Raw genomic sequence first — 20198 nt, 5'->3', positions numbered from 1 at the left:
GGTATTTGACATACCAGATATAGATTCGCCGAAGTTCCTTCGTCTCGGTTATCGTAAACGTACGCCAAAAAGGTGCAAGGTATAGGAAATTCGGGAGTGCAGAAGCATTGTAAAGTTTCACTAGCAGTTTGCGGTTGAGTCGAAGTTTCTTTGCTATCAAGCTTCCGTATGCAGTTCCTGTTCGACGTTGGAAATGAAGGATCAAGAGCCTTCTAGTTGCTTTAAGAGTGTTACCGATAGGAAGCCCTAAATATTTCATTTGTGATTTTTGGGAAACTGGCGCGCCGTCGAGATTAATAGTAAATCCTGCTCGAGTTTCAACCCAGTTGAACAGAACCACGTCCGATTTTTCTCTATTGAAGATAAGGTTAATCTTAGCATATTCTTTACTTAAAATTTCAAAATTTCTTTCGAACGACTGTACTGTTCGACTGGGGTTAAAATATCATCTGCATAAGCGATAAGTGACACATCAATCCCTTTTAAAATACACAAAGGAACTGCGCTGGATTGGGCATTCAGTATACAGTTATTAAGGGCAAGTGGAGAGGTAAGGGCACCCTGTCTGACGCCTCGACGGACTTGAATAACGAAACGTGTTATGGTCCCATTAGGTAGCCCGATTACAACAGCAAAATGGTTATACATATCATACAAAGCATGAATGGCAGACCTGTCAACTCCCCGTTTATATAAATCAAGGAGAATCTGTGCGTGAATCAGAGAGTCGAAAGCATGGCTTACATCATGACTCCCTAGGACGAGCGAATCACCAGACTTATCAGCATCTATAAGTATTGACGATATGCAGTAAGCGCGTGGGAACATCCTAGGCCTTTTTGGAAGCCAAACTGATATGGCGGCATGTAGCTTTTATCTGTAATTTCTGGCGTTACGAATGTTTCAAACATCTTGCAGAAAGTAGTAGCAACCGTAATAGGGTGATATGAAGAACACTCATTCAGCGATTTATTTTTTTTGGAACAGGAGTAAGACGACCAGAAGAGAACAAGGTTAGAACTATTCCAGTTGTGAACACCATTTGGAACATGAGATCAAGGTGACAAAGTAGTAGGGGACTTCCAAGAAGAATGTATTTAGCACAAATATTATCTGTACCCCTCGAAAAAGGTTTCTTAATTTTTGCGCAGAATTCATAATATCAGACAGTGAAACAATAAACGTGGGTACAGCCTTTTTTGACGGTATCCGATTGAGATCACATTTAAGGGGATATTCTACTTTGGAATCAGGATATGAAAACTCTTTCAAAAAATGCTGTTGCCAGGCCACAGCAGAGATATGAGCTGATGGAGCGTTTGTTTCACTCTGGTTGTTTGTTTCACTCTGGTTGCGGGTCAAACTTTTCCACAGAAGCGTCGGATTACTCATTATCTTTTCTGAAAAATCAGAACGAATAGCGGCTCTATGTTTTTGCAGTTCTTTGGAAAAATGGCGCTTTGTGAAAATCCGTATTTGGTTCACTATGCCGTTCTTGGGTCTCCCGCATTCTATCCATATGCCTTGCCAAAATTTGGCCTTCTGGCAGGCTTCAACAAGGGATGGGTTTCCGGACCAGCCCTTAACTTGTGACCCAACACGGACTCTGGATCGAGGGACAAAGTGCGATTCCGCTTGTAGTAGCGCATGTGAAATAAGTGACGAGTACGTATTTAGTTTTAGACGAATTTTAGACGTGGGAATAGGTACTGATGTTTGGAGCAAGTCAAAAGATATTTTTATTTTCGAAAGTAGATTATCAAGCCAGTACTGATACTGAGTCAAATCAGTTTTACTCCATTCAATGATTGTTCTCTATTTTAAAGGTCGATTTGCGTGCATTCGATAAAATGGTGCACTGATTCGGAACGATAGCGGTAAATGGTCAGAAACAAAAAATTCACGGAGCACATCTACTTTTAATGAGCTACTAAAAATACTACTAGATACAAGGACATGATCAAGGTTAGAAACTGATCCGGTAGGGTGAATGTACGTAAAGTCACCTGCTTTCGGTACAAGAGCACTTTCATTTGGAATCAGACTAAGCAGAAGAGCTGAACGCGAGCTTTCACTTTTGGATATATCACAATTAAAGTCCCCCAATAAAATCCAATGGAGATGAGAAGCACTAATTTTATTCATACATTTCCCCAGTTCTTTGCAGGCTAGAGCAAACTTCATTTTGGAGCAATCGTCTCTGTAGTCGGTGGGCAGGTACACATTTATTATAAAAGTCTCACCAACTCTAACTGCTAAGAAATGGTCGGAACTAGCGAACAATTCGGAGTTGATATGCCCACTTATTACCGTAGCAAGTCCACCCGAGGGGCGCCCTCGTTTCTTAGCTTTTCGCTGGTACAAAATGGACCGTTTGTGAGGGTAAGGCATCGAATATATTTCTACTGTCGTTAGACAGAAAGTGTTCTTGGAGACAAATAATTTCTTTGGTGAGGCAGAGATGTTCAAGCACGGTAATTTTGGTACTAAGACTACCATTCATATTCCAGGAGACGAAACGTTTGACAATGTAAAATTCAATCATTTTGGGCGTTTGAGGTCATTAACTTCGATGACTTGTTAGATGGGCAGCTAGGGTGGTAGCATGTGTGTCGGGTGCTTGTACAGATTAGACATTGAAATCGCATTCTGGCAGGGATTTTCTTTCGTTGCACCATGGTTATTTTGAGCACAATGGGCACAATTCAATATGTTTTTAATTTTCTGAAGGCCCATAAAGGGCTATTTGTTTTGTTGCGTCAGTTTTGTATTTTCAACCAATTACCATTTTCAGAAACCTACAAAGACAAGGAAAAATTTTGATCTACTTTGCTTGAAACAGTTTTTCTTTTAAATATGTTGCGTAAACCACAAAACATACATTCTTGTTCCTTTTAAGTTCTCAAAATCACTCTTCTCTAAGCTTCAAAGATGTCTCCTCAAAGCTAAACTGTCAAAAGTAATTTTATTCCAAATTTGTCATTTGTGCTCGTTTTGTTTAAGGCTTTGAGCTATTCTAGCCATTTTAAAAACAATCACTGAATCTCTGAGAATTTTCTAGGCAAAACGGAATCACTTAGTAAGAAAAAAGTAACAAATGCCTTGGAAAGATTAAACTAACCCACTGACCGCGAAAAATGTTTTATAACTTGGGTTTTCATACAGCAGAGCCCTTGTTCAAAAAAACCCCCATTACCCAACCCTTTTAACAGACCTAACTCCTGTCAATTCAGTCCTGATTTAAGATGAGCCATCAAATTTTTCTTTTGAGCTCCCATTTAAGTCTCAAACAACTCATTCCCAATTTGATTCAAATCCTTTAAAATGCACAGTTTACGTTAAGTCTCACCTTAGATTAAAATGCCTAAACTGGGGCTCAGTTAAAATAGGGGCTGAGTTAAGGTTCAGTTAAACAAAAGTTGAATTAAATGTGGGCTGAGTTGCATGGGGATTGCTTTGGATAGGGGTTTACTGGATTGAGTTGAAAGAGCTCAGATAAATAAACACTGAAAGGAGTTCAAGCGATGCTTGGTTAAAGGCTTTTTTTTGCGACAATCTGGGATTCTCAATTGAGATTATAAATTCGTCATGAAAAAACGAAAATTTACTATTTGAATCATAACCCGAAGATTAGTATACGGATTGAAGAGAAAAAACACATTGGTATTATTAAAATGGCAAATATTTTAAAAGTTACAGCTGTTTAATCTGTGAATGCAGTTTGGAGGAAAAGATTAAACGGTAGGATTAATAATCTTTTTCTTGAAATCTTAATTATTTTTGTGTAAGTAAGGAATCGCTCAAATCTAGGCTTAGTAAAAGTGGTTTTTACTGCCAAGTGAAGTGATGGGGTCAGAACCACCTGATAGAAACATGATCACTAATTCCAACCTGCTTATTTATGGCTTTCTTCAAAATGGACAACCGGTGTACATTACTGCTCCATCATCAGTGACTGGAACCCAATTCAGCTATCTCCAATTAATTATCCCACATTAAATCACTTGCCTGACTTATCCCCTATGAGAATAAATAACAGATTCCCAGAATCTTGGGCAAATGACCCAGACTTCCCACCACTACCACAGATGGAAGACTGTAATGAAAATTTAAGTGCTATAAATCCTTTTCCAGCTGAAGGGATCATCACAAACAGTAAGAGCCAGTGTAGTTCACCCAGGCAAAACCACTCCCCTAATTCCTCCAAGGTACAAAATCATGAGAAAAGAAGCCAAAGTGTTAACAATGTTCACCAGCTACTACAAAAAGAATATATTCCTGACTATGAGATTTTTCCTATTGCAGTGAAAGTGCCCCTAAATGAAAATGGAAAGCAATTCCCAGAAGATTCAAATGTTTTTAAATTCCTAACTAGTGTGGTTGGCCACAAAAAGTTTGCATTTGAAATATTCAGTAAAGTTCCAAAAATGGTCAAACACGTAGATTCCAACAATACAGCAGAGAAACTATTATCATTAAGCTCAATTTGTGACCAGGATGTATCAATTGAACTACAGGAAAAAATTTCTCAAGGTGTCATCAAAGGCATACCAAAATACTTATCTGAAGAATAAATTATTGAAAGTGTTTACTCTACACTGACTGTAAAATCTGCAAAAAGAATGAAACATTTCAATAGAGAATCCAAAATCTTAGAGGATAGTTTGTCAATACTAATTACATTTTGTGGCAATACTCTACCCCCAAAAGTTACATGCTTTGGAAGAGAAAGAGAAGTTAATGAATATAACAGAAAAGTTTTACAGTGTTTCAAATGTCAAAAATAAGGTCACATTGCTAAGAATTGTAAAGCAGAACACTCTACATGCCTGCGGTGCTCTAGCAAACATGCATCCAAGGATCGCCCGTTGAAACTTGAGGATGCCCAGAGCAGGGCTTCGAAATATAGGTGTATTAATTGTAAGGGAAATCATTCATCAACTTCTTAAACATGCCCTGAAAGACAGAAAAATCAGTAAATACTAAATGTTGCTGAATTATACCAATTAGGGTACAAACGAGCCTCTGCTGTACACAAGACTTATGTACAAGCTGTACACAAAGAAGCCTATCAGAAAAACACCTCAACCCACTCAACATTGAACCATACTTTCGATGCAATTATTAAAGAGACAAAAAGAGAAATTATGACTAAAATGGCCATTTCATTGGTATTTTCTGAAGACTTTGTAAAATTTGACAATTTTAGTTATCTCAAAAAATCCAAAAGGTTTGCTCCTTTTTGATAAACCTAAATATTGGTGAAGTAGATGTTGTCCAAATCATTTCAGAATGTACAAGAAAATGACCAGTTCCCTAAAATTATTATCCTGGAATGCAAGATCCATAGTTAAAACAAATAAAGATATGCTGGTTAACTATTGCCTTATGAATGATGTAAACATCTTCTGTATACAAGACACACATCTTAAAGCCCATATTAGTCCAACTTTTAAAGGATTCAACATTTTAAGGAAGGATAGAATCAATGCAGATAAAGGGGAATCTTAGTTGGAATAAAGAAAAATATCAATTTTGTTCCAATTAGAACCCAATACCTAGACAAATTTGATAAAATTGAAGTTCAGGGCTGTAGAGTATTTTTAAGTAAAAATATGACTGTTAATATATTCAATGTGTATAACCCTCAAGGTGACTCTCCCCAAATTAGTGATGTTTTGTCTACAATAATCGAAAATATCCCCCCAAGAGACATGTTTATCATTGTTGGTGATTTTAATTCACATTCTAATATATGGTGTAATTGTGGAACTACAAATAGAAGTGGAATTCATATAGTAGAACTTCTAATGAATAAAATATTTGTGTCCTAACCCAAAAGAATTTACCAACCCGACTAAACAGTAACACAGGCTCATATACCACAATTGATTTGATGTTTTCTTCCCCTGCACTTTTGAATAGATCAAACATATCCTGTTGTGAAGACAGCTCATTATATAGTGACCGTAACCCTATCCTGCTAGAGTTAGATAAAAATTATCATGTACCAAATCCTGATGGAAATACTGATGGCAATAGATTATCAATGTCTCAATTAAGATGTATGGATTGGAATGTATCTAGAAATATACTTAATAGATCCAATGTGAATGTCCAACTAGAGCAAACTACTAACACAGATGAAAATATTGTAATATTCAAAAATTTATTAATAAAAGCTGGAAAGGGGGCTACTATATATAGAACCTATGAGCTGTATGTAGAAATGCAAAGAAGTAATGCACGACTCAAAAAGACAATAGTTAGAGCAAAAAAAAGATTCATGGATTAAATTCTTAGATGGCCTGGACTTTCGTACACCAGTGACTAAAACATACACCCCCATTAAGAAACTGTTATCCAGAGACAGTCAAGAAAGCATAAACCCACCTTTAGTTTATAAAAACGGGTTTTTAATATCAGATATTGATAAAGAAAATGCTGCTGCATAGAATCTTGCAAGCATTGTTAGTGTTGAGGACCCCTTTGTTGAAGAAGTCATTGCTCAAAAATCCAAGGTGAAGCGCATGTCTCAGATAGACAACAACACACCATATAACGGCCCCTTTTCTCTCCAGGAAATGACTACTGTAATCAAGTCACTCCAAAAAACTTTGCCTGGAGATGATGGCATATACCCTTATTTTATTCAAAACCTACCAGTAGACTGGGTGCAAATTCTACTAGGCATCATAAATGAAACATGGGATCATGGCTTGTTCCCCAAATCATGGAAAGACGGTACAGTAAAACTCATACCAAAACAAGGTAAAGATAAAAGTAAGATTGAAAACTATAGAACTATCACCTTACTACCTGTTGCTGGAAAATATATGAACGACTTGTCAAGCAAAGATTGACTACAATGATTGAAATAAATAAAGGGCTACAAGATATACAGTACGGATTCAGAAAACGCAGAAACACAGATGATATTATGTTTATGATCTTGAATGATGCCCTATATGCCCTTGAAAACCAAAAAGTCCTTGTTGCTGTGTTTCTGGATGTAAAGGCAGCATTTGACACCATGGTCCATCGTCAAATTTTGGACGGAGTCCTTGAAGCAAAGATAAGAGGCAGATTATTGGCCTTTTCCTTGTCTTTCCTTGAGGATAGAGATATGAAGGTTATTTTCGGAAAAGCTGCATCATAAAATCTGATACACAGAAAAAGAGGGGTACCTCAGGGGTCAGTATTAGGTCCTGTCTATTACAATATTTGTGAGTTTAACATCCCCATTGAAACTGGAAACGTCAGAGGGGGTATTTTTGCAGATGATAATTGTCTTTGGGCTGTTGGTAGATCAGTCATTGAAGTAGAATCAATTCTTCAAGATTCACTTAATCGGATAAGCTGTTGGGCTATGCAAGCAGATATTTCATCATCGGTAGAGAAAACCAAAGTAATGATATATACTAGGAAAACAAAAATCAATAATCCTAAACTCACATTAAATAGTACTCTACTGGATGTTGTTGGTGAAATCAAGTGGCTAGTGCGTCACTTTGACAGGAGACTTACATTCAGAACTCATATAAATCAAACTAAAGCTGCTTGTATTAGGAGGTTAAATATAATGAAGATACTGTCAGCCACAAGTTGGGTTGGGGTCCCAAATGTGACTTCTTAATTGAATTCTACACAAAATACATCAGGCCAAAATTGGAATATGGTTCAATAATTTATCAAATAGCCAATAAAACCACCCTCAGAAAACTGGAGTGTATTCAGAGTTCTGCCCTTCGAATAGCATTCCGGGCTCGAAAAACTACACCTTTGACATTCTTAATATCTGAAAGTGGCCTAGAAGACTTAGAGGTACGACGTCTTATCAGTGGACTTAAACACCTGAAGAAAAAAATCATCCTCTGAAATCTTGCCTGCTGAGACATGGACAACTATGGCTTTCAACAAATAAAAATAATGGCCGGTCAACTGGCATTAATGCTCTTAGAGAAAAGGGCATTGAGCCCTAATTATCTGAAATGCTTCATATAGGAGATCTAATACCCACCCCCATATGGGACTACCAGAGTAAAGAGTTCTTAGAAGACCTTGAAACCTTGGAAGGGCTGGATCTAGCAAACTCATTCAAGTACCTCACAGAAGTAAGTTTTACTGACTATATTGGCATATATACTGATGCTTATAAAAATAAAAATGGAGTTGGAGCTGCATTTGCTGTCCCGTCCAAGTCCAAAGTGCAGAAATTCAAGCTTGATGGAAACTTGACTGTATTTGATGCTGAAGTAATTGCATTGACCAAGGCTGCAAACTTTGCATCTTTCTCATTTACCCCGGGAGCTAATGTAAGAATCTGCTCTGACTCTAAAAGTGCTATTTTAGGACCTTAAAAGTTTTTATTGGTCTAAGAAACCAGCCCCAGAAACCGTTTTATGCCACACATCAATACAAGAAGTTGTCAATATGGGTATACACTTAACCCTTCAATGGACACCTGGTCACATGGGCATACCAGGAAACGAACAAGCAGATCTGGCAGCTAAAGATGCAACTATATCAGGAGAAGAGACATCCAGTGCTGTAACACCATCTATAGTATATGCTATTAGTTCAATTATACAGAAGTTAAAACACGAATCTTTCATAAATAATCAAGCTAAAAGTTCAAACTGGTTTGTTACCAGGAAACAGAAATAGTTTTTTGAAAAAGAACTTAACAGCAAGTTATCAAGACAACAGGGCAAAATACTATTCAGGCTGCAATCAGAACATGTAGGAACAAATTCATACTCAGCCCACTTCTATAATGAAAACCTAAAGTGTAGCTACTGTGATCAAGTGGAAACTGTAAATCACTTTCTACTACAGTGCCCAGTCACTGATTGGCATAGACAAAACTTCATGATCTTATGTGTGTAAACAAACTTAAAGACTACCATGATCTTCTTGGTAGCTCAGCAGCAACTGATGAGAATGTAACAGTGATTTCAGCAACAATTGAATTCTTACACAAGATCTCAAGGGATAAATCCCTATGATTGACTTTCTTTATTTCAGCAGTGTTCATCCAAAGTGCATGATCCTCAAGTCACGACAGTGAGAAGGAGGATTAAATTCGTCATCATCATCATCATCGTGAATGCAGTCTTCCAGCTTCTGGATAGTAGTGATTCAAGTAGTTCTAGTGACGATGAAGTGGACACAAATATAAATGAAATAGCCAGAATTTTTGCTTGTGGGGTAGGCTGCTTGTTGCTGAACAGGAATGAGGTGTCCAGAAATGAAGGTTTTATAGATCGAATTCTCCCCTGCATGAGTGAGGACGAATTTTGGACCCATTTCAGGTACACAAAGGGGTATACAGTTTTCCATGCTACTGTGCTTGACTGACTAAACTGAAGAGTACAAATTGACATAATTGCGTATCAATTTTGTGCCAAACATAGCTGACTCCTCTTATTTCTTTGTTGCTAAAATTCTAATCAGTTTCATAGAATTTCAGCAAATTACATGCACATCTGCACTAGCAAGCTGCATGGTTTTTTCTGGTTAATGTATCATTGTCAAGTCATCAGCCAAGAAGCAGATGACCTAGTCTGGAATATGAGAGCTCTACTTTTGGAATGACCCTTGAAATATGAATGAGCTGTCATATTTTAAACGGCCATCAGTCTATTGACAGAAGACTCATGTATCAAGAATGGTTCATCAGTCACTTGATTGATTGAAAGATTGTCAGATAAAGATGTAGTCTTCACGAATTTTTGTGAAGAATTCGTGAAGAATTCACGAATTCTTCCCATTAAGTTTCATCCCAATCTTTCCACTCTAAGCATTTTCTAAGATTTCCAGTTTCCCCCTCCAGCTCTCCCCAACGTCAACGGATCTGGTCGGGATTTAAAATTAGAGTTCTAAAGCACAAGATCCTTCTAAAGATCAAATTTCATTAATATCTGATCACCCATTCATAAGGTGCAAACACCTGATTTTTTTCTAATTTTTCTTAATTACTCCCCCCCCCCCTGCAACTCCACCAAAGAGAGCCGATCCGGTCCAGTTATTTCCACCACATATCTTGGACTTGTGCTTATTCACCCCACCAAGTTTCACCCTAATCTCTCTGCTTTAAGCGTTTTCCAAGATTTCCAGTCCCCCTCCCCAATGACACAGAATCCGGTTGGGATTCAAGATAAGAGATCTGAGTTACAAGGTCCTTCTAAATATGAAATTTCATTAAGATCTGATCACTCCTTTGTAAGTTAAAAATACCTCATTTTTCTAATTTTAGAATTAACCCCCCCCCCCCCAAACAAAAAAAAATTCCCTAAAAGAGAGCGGATCCATTCCAGTTATGTCAATCCTGTATCTAGGACTTGTAATTATTTTGCCCACCAAGTTTCATCCCAATCCCTCCATTCTAAGCATTTTCCAGGATTTTAGGTCCCTGCCAAACTCCCCTCAATGTCACCGGATCCAGTCAAGATTTAAAATTCTGAGACAAAATATCTTTCTGAGAGTTCTGAGACAAAATATCTTTCCAAACATAAAATTTCATTAAGATCCAATTACCCATTTGTAAGTTAAAAATACCTCATTTTTTCTAATTTTTCCAGTTTCAGTCCCCGCAATCCCCCCCGTATGGTCAAATTGGGGAAATCACAATTTATAATTTAATCTCGTCTGGTTCCTGATATGCCCGCCAAATTTCATTGTCCTAGCTTACCTGGAAGACCCTAAAGTAGCAAAACCAGGAGAGATAGACATAAATCACACCTCTAGGTTCAGCATATCAGAGAACCCTGCTATGGAGGTTTCAAAATTTTATCTAAAAAACATTGAAAATTGTACTTTTTTTACCAGCAGAACAACCATGGATGCATGTTTATTTGTTTGTCTTTCCTCAGGTTTGATGGTATCAAACTAATAACCCTAAAAGATCAGCAGAGGGCTCATTTGAACAAAAATGAAAAGTTCATGTATCATTATTAATTGAACAAAGAGACTGGAGGTTAGCTAACCCCTTCTTCAAGGAGCTACCTCAAAGCTGTCCAATCAAAACTTAAGAATCCTGCTAGAAATGTGGACTAAAATGATGGGAGATAATCTTAGAGCTTGTTTTATCAATTTTCATCCATATTGGTCTTCTTTAAATTTGAGCCTTTGTCAAAAATTGAGCCCAATGAAACTTTCAGAGATGAGTCTAAAGACTAAAGTATGTCCCAGGACCAAGGAGGATATTTGAATTACCTATATCCACCCCTTCTCTCTTCAGAGAGCAGTGACCTTTAAAATCTTTGTGTTATGAAAGTAAAATATTGGAAAATAGGTCTCTTGCTTAAAGAAAGAACAAGAAAGCTGCTTTTAGCTTTACTACAACTTTGCTCAATCAAAATTAATGAGGTTTCAAAGATCTGTAAATAGGCCTAGCTCAGCTAGAAAAATTATTGAAACTTTTAAAGGAGCTAAGTTGAATAGAAATTAAAAGTTCTAGCACTCTTTTTAAGAGTCAAAAGACATTGGAGTGCAAGTAGCCCTCCTCCCAAGCTTATTCAATGTTTAAACACATCTAGTTAAAATTTTGAGAGTTTTTTATTCAGTAGAGTAGAATGCTCAGGGTATTATGTGTAGGTATAGAGAAGGTCTAGCAGATGTCAACCTCCCACAATTGTGGAACTGGCTCACTATGCTTTTAAAACTAGGCTAAATAAAAAGGTACTGTATGTATTTTCATTTTAGCCCAACCAATTGATTTAGTGGTTCTTCAGAAGTTGATATTCATGACCTTATGTAATTCTTAGGAAAATTGGATAGATTTTTAATCAAAATTTGCACAAAGCTGTGTTATTTGCATATAGGCTATTATCTGACCAAATAATTGTCTTTGCATGCCAACGTCTGCAGAAGTGAAAATCCAGTATTCTCAGCTTCAAAACTTTGTTCAACTGCAATCAAGATCTACAAATACACTTCCTAAATTTAGAAAAAAGACTCGGCTTAAAATTTCAGTCAAATAGCCAGTAAAAATTTAGTTTAGTGACTTCTTGCTATCTTGCAAAGGGGTTAGGTTGGGAAAATGAAACTTTCAGGGATGTGTCTACATGCTAAAACTGATAACTAAATTTAAAAACTTTTAATTTTAAATTTAAAAAATGATAAACTGATAACTAAATTAAAATTTATTTGATCAGTTTCATAGAATTTCAGCAAATTACATGCACATCTGCACTAGCAAGCTGCATGGTTTTTTTCTGGTTAATGTATCATTGTAAAGTCATCAGTCAAGAGGCAGATGACCTAGTCTGGAATATGAGAGCTTTACTCATGGAATGACCCTTGAAATATGAATGAGCTGTCATATTCTAAACGGCCATCAGTCTATTGACAGAAGACTCATGTATCAAGAATGATTCATCAGTCACTTGATTGATTGAAAGATTGTCAGATAAAGATGTAGTCTTCACGAATTTTCACTAGAAGAAATAGTAAACTTTAGCCATGTAACCTATGATGAAAATTTGACTCTTATCTTTATTAGTGTCAAATTTTAGATAATTTTATTTTGTACATTTTTGGATAATATATATTAAAGGAGCCATTCCTAATTTTACATAATATTTATAGCAATCAGAATAACAAGTAAGATCAATCTAGCTTCATTCCCTTTATTAATTTATTCATGTGTACAATAAATGCATTTTATCCCTTTTAGGATGACAAGAACTACCTTCAAAAAGCTTGAAGACTATGTGACAAAACACATTGAGATGAAAGGCCAGGGTGGAACTGAACCAATGACCATCCAAGAAACATGCCTTATAACTGTATGGTACTTGGCCAAACAGTGCTATTTACGGGAATTGTCAAGTCTGTTTGCAAGATCAGTAACAGCAGTTTGGCAAGCCATCACAAGAGTCTGCAATATCTTAGCTTTTATTTGTGTGAAAGACTTTATAAGGTGGCCAGGTCCAAGTGAAGTGGGCGATATTGCACTAAGTTTTGAATCCTCAGTGAAGTCTGGACTGCCTGTGCCTGGGATTATAGGTGCAATAGATGGATGCCATATTAAGATTAAAGCCCCTGAAAGTGACCAGATTTCCTACTTAAACAGGAGAATGTTCCACTCAATAATAATTATTGCTGTGTGCCTACCAAATAAATTATTCTCCTATGTAAGTGTGGGATTCCCAGGGTCAGCCCATGACAGTAGAGTTCTTTGCAACTCATCTCTCTGGTTTGGAGTCGAAACATCAAAGAATGCATATTTTACCAACTCAAATTATCAAGTAATTGGTGACTCAACCTTTCCTTGCCTTTCATGGTTGATACCAGTTTTAAAAGACTCAAGTGCAGTTACTTCAAAAGAAAAAGCGTGCGTTCAATAAGCAAATGTCAAAGTCACGGGTAGTTATCGAAAATGCTTTTGGTGACCTTAAAAATAGATTTCAAAGAACTCAATTTGTAAATACAAGTGTTGAAAGGGCTAGTGTAATAGTGACTGCATCTTGTTTATTACACAATATTTGTATTTCAAATGGGATGGCATGAACACGACATTTGTAGATCCAAGTGGTGGATTGGACTTACAAATTCCAGTTGCTCCCTTAACAAGGGCCCAAGAGAGCAATGAAGGTAAAGCCAAACGCAGTAGACTTATTAATATGTTTTAATGTTTTGTTTTCAATATACTATGCTATTTGGGTATGTGTAATACTGTGCTATTAAAATGATTTCGATGTTTCAACCTAAAGCTTTAACCTAGCATTCAGATACGATCAAAATTAGACTAGTTCGAATAATATAATACACGACAAAATAATCAACATATAAAGTTACAGTTTCTGAAGAGCATTGAATTTTTTAGTCTCAAGCTCTAGGAGTCCTTGTAGTGTTGCATTGAGATCACGCGCAACTTCCAATTTTTCTTCGTGTCTCTTCTTCTTGGGTTCTTCGTTTTTTTATATCTATTTTTTTTCATCAGCCATTTCCCTCTGCCTTTTCTCTGTCTGCTTGGATATTTCGAATACTCCACTCATAACATTGATCATTTCCTGAAAAGCTTTGCTTCCACTAGGCTTTTTAAGACTTGCCTTCACTATTTTTGATACTCCAGTAAAAGTTGAGGGAGAATTGCTATGGTATAGCAATTCCTCCACCTCATCTTCAATATCTTTAAATTCAGAGGCTGGCTTTTGTTGACCATTAATGCTGTCAATGACCATTACTGGATTAAAGGTTGCTTTATCTTTAAGAATGTCATATACATCATCAAAGAATGAGGGTTTATTTTTTTGAAGCTTCACCTGTTTTCTTACAATTGTCAGTAAAACTTTTCGCGCGCTGCATCATATTTTTCCACTGCGTTTCAACCATTTCACCAGACCTTTTTAGATCACTGGGAAGATTAACTCCCTTTTTTATCATTTGCTCAGCTACGTATTGAAATTTCTTAACCCGTTTGTCTTTGCTGTCCATCATTCTCCGAGTTGCTTCTAGTTTCATAATTTCAATGAGAACAGCCCTGGCTTCTTCGTCCTTCTTCTTTGATGATTCGGTCCTTTTATTTTTCCATAAATCTTCATCTCCATCTACGTTGATTGGAACCTTGAACAAAATTTTATGTTTTAGACTCATTTCAAACACCATAAAAGTTGAGAAAGCATACTTATGTAGCTACTAGCTGACCCTGACACGCGGTGATGTGGTGCTGCATGCTCCGGCATATATAATGGTTGAATATGAGAAATAAGTGTGGGAGTTACTACACTTATATTTGATGGTTTTGTTTACTTATTTATTAATTTATAACCGAGAAGGAAGATACACTACAGAGTATTTACAAAGAAAGAAAGGAAAAAAAGAAAAAGATTTTCTGACTACAATAACAACTTTTAACCAAACTAGAGAAGAAAACAAAACAGAACTATTGGAATGACGCAAAAGATTACCAACAGTGTCTGAGAAACGCGCAAGAGCATCAATAAGTCTTAAAAAACTAATAAGTTTATAATTTTAGTATCTGAAAGGCAGATGCAGCAAAAATTTAGCATATTATAAAAATATATTCTAGCTGGTGTTTATCTTTTTCCAAGAATACATGACAATTGCAAAAGTAAGAATAAATATGACAAAGACAAACCAGAATAAAATTAACATAAACCTAAATGATTATAAAACCATTAATTGGAGAGATTTTTATTGTTGTTTGTTCATACGCTCTTGATTACTCAGGAAGTAAGCAAAAACACATCCAGAAGACAAAGTAGAACTTGTCTAAAATTATTAAAGCACATAAACTCACATATAAAAGCACGTAAATACTTGAGTTTACAGAAAGGCTAATTTTGGAATTTTTTTTTTAGTCTGTTATTAATTTGATTGTAGGAGCATGGCCTAAAAGCCCAGAAAGCATGGCTTATTTGCAACAGGTTCTTAAAGTTATGCCACTCTAATTAAAAAAGAAAATAATAAAAATAGGGTCCTTATGAGAGAACAGATTAAATATTAATCCATAAAATAAATCATGGTTCATGTTCTTTTATCTTTTGTAATATTTAGAATACATACGTCATGTATTGCCTGCAGAGAGCACAGCACAGATAACACAAGAACTAAAATGTGTGATAGAGGATTCCTTATATTCTTCTTACCAAGAAATCTTGTGGATTTACTTGAATCTGTGATGCAGCTTGAGTAGCAGGGTCAAAGTCTGGGCACACATCTTTTGGAATATAGTACGTTGTTCCATCTGGACCTAGAAGAAAAGCTTGGTTACTGAATGAAAATCTTATTTTACAATTTTGTAACTAAGGTCAAGACAATATCAGGAATTCATAAAGAGTTTACCTTCAGCTCTTCACAAATATCACTATATTTTCATTGAAGGTGGTATTGAGCTTATGATCCAATAGCTGAACAAATATGCTTAACTAGTAATGTTATTATGAACTGTGCTGAAATTCATGGAAATTTGATGTTAAATCATGCACCAAAAGCAAAAAATTAAAGAGTTTAGCTATTGGTATTTCATGATGATATTGAAGCAAAGGGGAAATTATGAGAAATTTACTTTCACCTGAAGTTACTCTTCTACAAGATCAGGTTTAAGAGGATACTGTTAACTTTATTAAATGTCAAATCTACTAAAAAGAAAAAAGGAAGACACGGAGGAGACAATAAAGAATACTGTTGATATTTTACCCCAACTATCTTAGAGCTGGTTTAAATCTGCCTGAGATTACTGAGTGATATCAGTGACCCCCATTCCAAACCCAATAAACTGGCAATACCAGGAATCAAACCTGTACCCTGTGGATAAAGACTTTCTAACTGAGAGTGTTATCCACTTAGCCAGGAACACTAATATGACCAGAGTAAAACAAGTATTTTAAAAAGCAAAAATATTGAAAAAAAAAACAGTTTGGATTTACAGGCATTTTCAATACTCTTCCATAAACAGTGCATTTTAGTTAGACAAATTATTTCAAGGCAGGTGTCAACAAAGCTCCAGCAGGGATTGCATTCCAAAGAATTCCCAACCACTTAGCAAGGAACACAAATGTAACTAGAGAATAACAATTAGTTGCAAAAGAAAATATTGATAAAAATCGTCATAGTTGCTATTTTCACTACTATCCCATGAACAATATATTATATTTTGAAAAATAAATTTTAAGACAGGTATCAACAAAACTCCATCAGGAATTGTGTTTACTTAAGTCAGAATCAAACAATTTGAATGTTTAACTTTGTGATACTCTAGTCTTAAAATACTATATAAAGAAAATTTATATTTGCTATTTGTTTTCCAACAATTCATTTAAGCAAAACCATTTGTCACAGCAATATACCCATGGTTTGCTTAGAATCTATCTAAAATGCTTTACAACAGAAGGGACACAGTTTTAGGTAAGCAAATACCCAGTTTTAATGCTATTGTTTGTCATCTCTACAAAACAATTAAATTGTATCAGATGTTTTTTGAGATAAGATACTTCCAAGATTTTTAGCCAAATCAGTGAAATGAGGGGCCAGGCATTTCTTCACAATTTGTTCAACATGTAAAAGAGTACCAGGGGGTTAGGTTAGGAAAATACAACTTTCAGGGATGGGTCTAAAGGCTAAAGTATGTCCCTTAAATAAAGTATCAAACCTAGAGCATCAAAAGGTTTTAACAAAGATTTCTATGTATCTTGACAAGTCTTGGAGCCTCATTGTGAAAGTTACTGCCAAAATTTCAAACTCTTGACCTGTCTTTGGGTCTATATGATTCAAACTTTGGGATATTACCCAACATTTATCCAAATAGGCCTAAAGTGAAAAAAAATCACAAGTTACTTGTGCATGGCCAGAATTCTATTTTGTCAGTTTAGAATTCCTATTTCATAGCCTTCAAACTCTTCTTTTTGAAATCTACACCTGAAGAGTTCAACCAATGATTATAAAAATACGAGCACTATCAATGAACAGATTATTTATCTATCAATCAACTGATTACCAAAATTTTCATCAGACAATCTATAGAGGAATCATATTTCCTATAATTCCATCACTCCATCCCCCAGTGGGATCCATGACTTTCAGTAGCCTACCACCTTTTTTAAGGGCTTCTTTGTACTTACTTTGAAAAGTTTGGCTTCCATCAGATTCATCCACCTAGTAGCAAGAGGTGATGATTTCTTGTATGCTTGTTTCATATCCTTGATCAATCATGTGTTGTTTATTTCAAAACTTCCGCTCTAAGATTAGCAATCCCAGCTTATAATCTATCTCCCGACTGGGTTCGTGAAATCGAAAAACCCATCAAGAAACCGGATTGTCGGATTGTCGGAAAAAACGATTTTCAAGAATCCCACCTGTCGCAAAAAACGCGTTTTGGATTTAAGTCAGCTTGTCGATTAGCAATTCGGATTGTCGCAAAAAAGGCCTTAAATGACCTGAAAATTAAAAGTGAAGATGGCTCTTAGTTTTCCGATTTTCAGTGGTAACTACATATATAGAATTAAAAGGATTATATATATCAGAAAGAAAGGAAAAAAAAGTTTCAGGATTTGTTTGGATTGCTATTAAGTTTCTACATCAGAAGTAGACACAAAACTTATTTTTTAAAGCTTTACTGTAACCTGTTAAAGTTACCTGGTTAAAGTTATATGTAACCTGGGAAGGATTGTTAACTTATTTTGTCTAACATTTTGTTATTTCTAATGCTTGAAAAATTATAATCTGTCGGCTACTTGTCAGATTGATTCCTAGCCTATCTGAATTCTGAAAGAAAATTTTTGTTTTGTTTCTAATCTTGGTAAATTGTGTGATTGAATGAAAATCAAGATGTTTAAGAAATAGCCTAGACATAATTTTAATGCTCTAGACCTAGGCTAATTGGAATTTGGGCTGCAAATCAAAATTTAACATTAATTTAAATTGCAAATGGAGTTGACCCTTCTCCCTAAGTGTTAAAAATATAACACCAGCCTAAATTGTAGCCTAGATATGTATAGGATTTTCAGCTCCTTTGAAAAATTGTTAATGAATTTGAAGAAAAGGCAAAACAATTGACAATTCAAGGCATAAATAGACTAGGTTACTTTTAATTCAAAAATTGTACTTTAGCTACTTTTGGCTATCTTGGAAAGGGGTTATGTTAGCAAAATAAAACTTTCAGGGATGGTTCTAGAGGCTGAAGTATGTCCCAGGAATGTATTTATAAGGGCCTAACTCCAATCCTTCTTCCTCTAGAGCAGCAATCAACAACCATTAGACATTTGTTGGCCACTAAATGTGTCATTTTTGTTTGGTATATATATATATATATATATATATATATATATATATATATATTATATATATATATATATATATATATATATATATATATATATATATATATATATATATATATATACATATATATATATATATATACACACACACACATATATATATATATATATATATATATATATATATATATATATATATATATATATATATATATATATATATATATATATATATATATATATGATGGTTGCTCTTGTATATTTGACATCATGGTATGGAGATTCAGTTTCAATGGTCTTACTGCAAGAAAAAGAGCTACTTTGATCTGAAGCCAAGAGTGGTACCAAGCCTTAATTGCTGCCATAGCTGAAAATATTTGTTTCACCTAATTATACAGTTGAAAATTTAATCAAAATTTCGATAGCTTTCTCACTCAGTAATGAGTATTCATTTCTCACAGAGACCTAAAATGGGCTCTTGATAAAGAAGGCTTGAATTTTAATGCAAGACTGTCATCACAGGAAAGATGAACAAGACTTTCTGTTTTCTTTATTCTTAGTTTGTCCTCTTTAATGTTAGAAAAAAGTGAATCTATTATCCATATATATTTGTGCCTTTGATCTTCTTGTGGGTAATAAAATTGAAATTTTTATGTCAGTTGCTGTAAGGGCTCTTGAATAGTCTTATATACCCCTTAATTGTTGAGATCCTTCTCTTCCATAAATTCAGCAACATTTGTAGATATCCATCTGCCAACCATGTTAGCCACAGTGATTTTCTTTCAAAAACTGTCCATCTTTCCTTGTAATGTAAACACATCCTTGAGTTGCCCTTGAAAAGATATGTTTAGCTCATTTAGGAAAAAAAATACCTGCCAAGTATTCCAGCTTGGCTACCCACTAATCATCAGACAAGAGTCTTTGAAATTTCTGATTATTTTGCCACTGAAACAAATAATCCGTTTTCTTCATGTATAAAAAACACAGTCAGCTCAGCATTTTGCCCCTTAATACCCATCTTACCATGGCATAAAGAAGAAGGTAAGTGTACTGGGAACCCATTTCTTTGCAAAGCATTTCAAACATCTAAGAATTGAGAGCTTTATGTGTAATTTCATTCACAAGTTTTATAGCATTGGATAATACTCTAGTTTTTCACCACAAACAGCTCACAACGTCAAATGCAATGGGTAGACAAAATGTCTGGGTGACTAACATTTTTATTCTTGCAAAAGCTCCTGAGTAATGTCAAGTAAGCACTGACTGTGTGCAAATGCCTAAACCTTTTTTCACTCAATTTCTTGCTATCCAAGGGCCTTAAAAGTATTGAAGCTAGTTACTCTGCCCTGCAAGTTCAGCAGGAAAAAAAAGTTGTTTTGAAATTCTCCTTGGAACTCAACCCTTATAACACAAAAGAGAAATGTTTTGTCACTGATGTTTATGTATCCATCA

General features: G+C 35.4%; 1 protein-coding gene and 1 long non-coding RNA gene across 2 annotated transcripts; one reads left to right on the top strand and one right to left on the bottom strand.

The window, feature by feature from the left end:
- Positions 1-3698: 3698 nt before the first annotated feature.
- Positions 3699-13614, top strand: LOC136043697 (putative nuclease HARBI1). Its single transcript, XM_065728590.1, has 2 exons — positions 3699-3741; positions 12680-13614. Exon 2 carries the CDS (start codon positions 12681-12683, stop codon positions 13350-13352), a length of 672 nt encoding a protein of 223 aa, XP_065584662.1. The 5' UTR covers positions 3699-3741; position 12680; the 3' UTR covers positions 13353-13614.
- A 238-nt stretch (positions 13615-13852) lies between these two features.
- Positions 13853-17687, bottom strand: LOC136043698 (uncharacterized). Its single transcript, XR_010621689.1, has 3 exons — positions 17589-17687; positions 15618-15721; positions 13853-14571 (listed from the first exon to the last, which is right to left on the bottom strand). It is a non-coding gene; the product is annotated as an uncharacterized LOC136043698 (long non-coding RNA).
- Positions 17688-20198: the final 2511 nt, after the last annotated feature.

Source organism: Artemia franciscana, unplaced genomic scaffold (genome assembly GCF_032884065.1).
Source record: "Artemia franciscana unplaced genomic scaffold, ASM3288406v1 Scaffold_847, whole genome shotgun sequence".
Classification (NCBI taxonomy): Eukaryota; Metazoa; Arthropoda; class Branchiopoda; order Anostraca; family Artemiidae; genus Artemia; species Artemia franciscana.
This window is presented reverse-complemented; position numbering and strand designations above follow the sequence as displayed.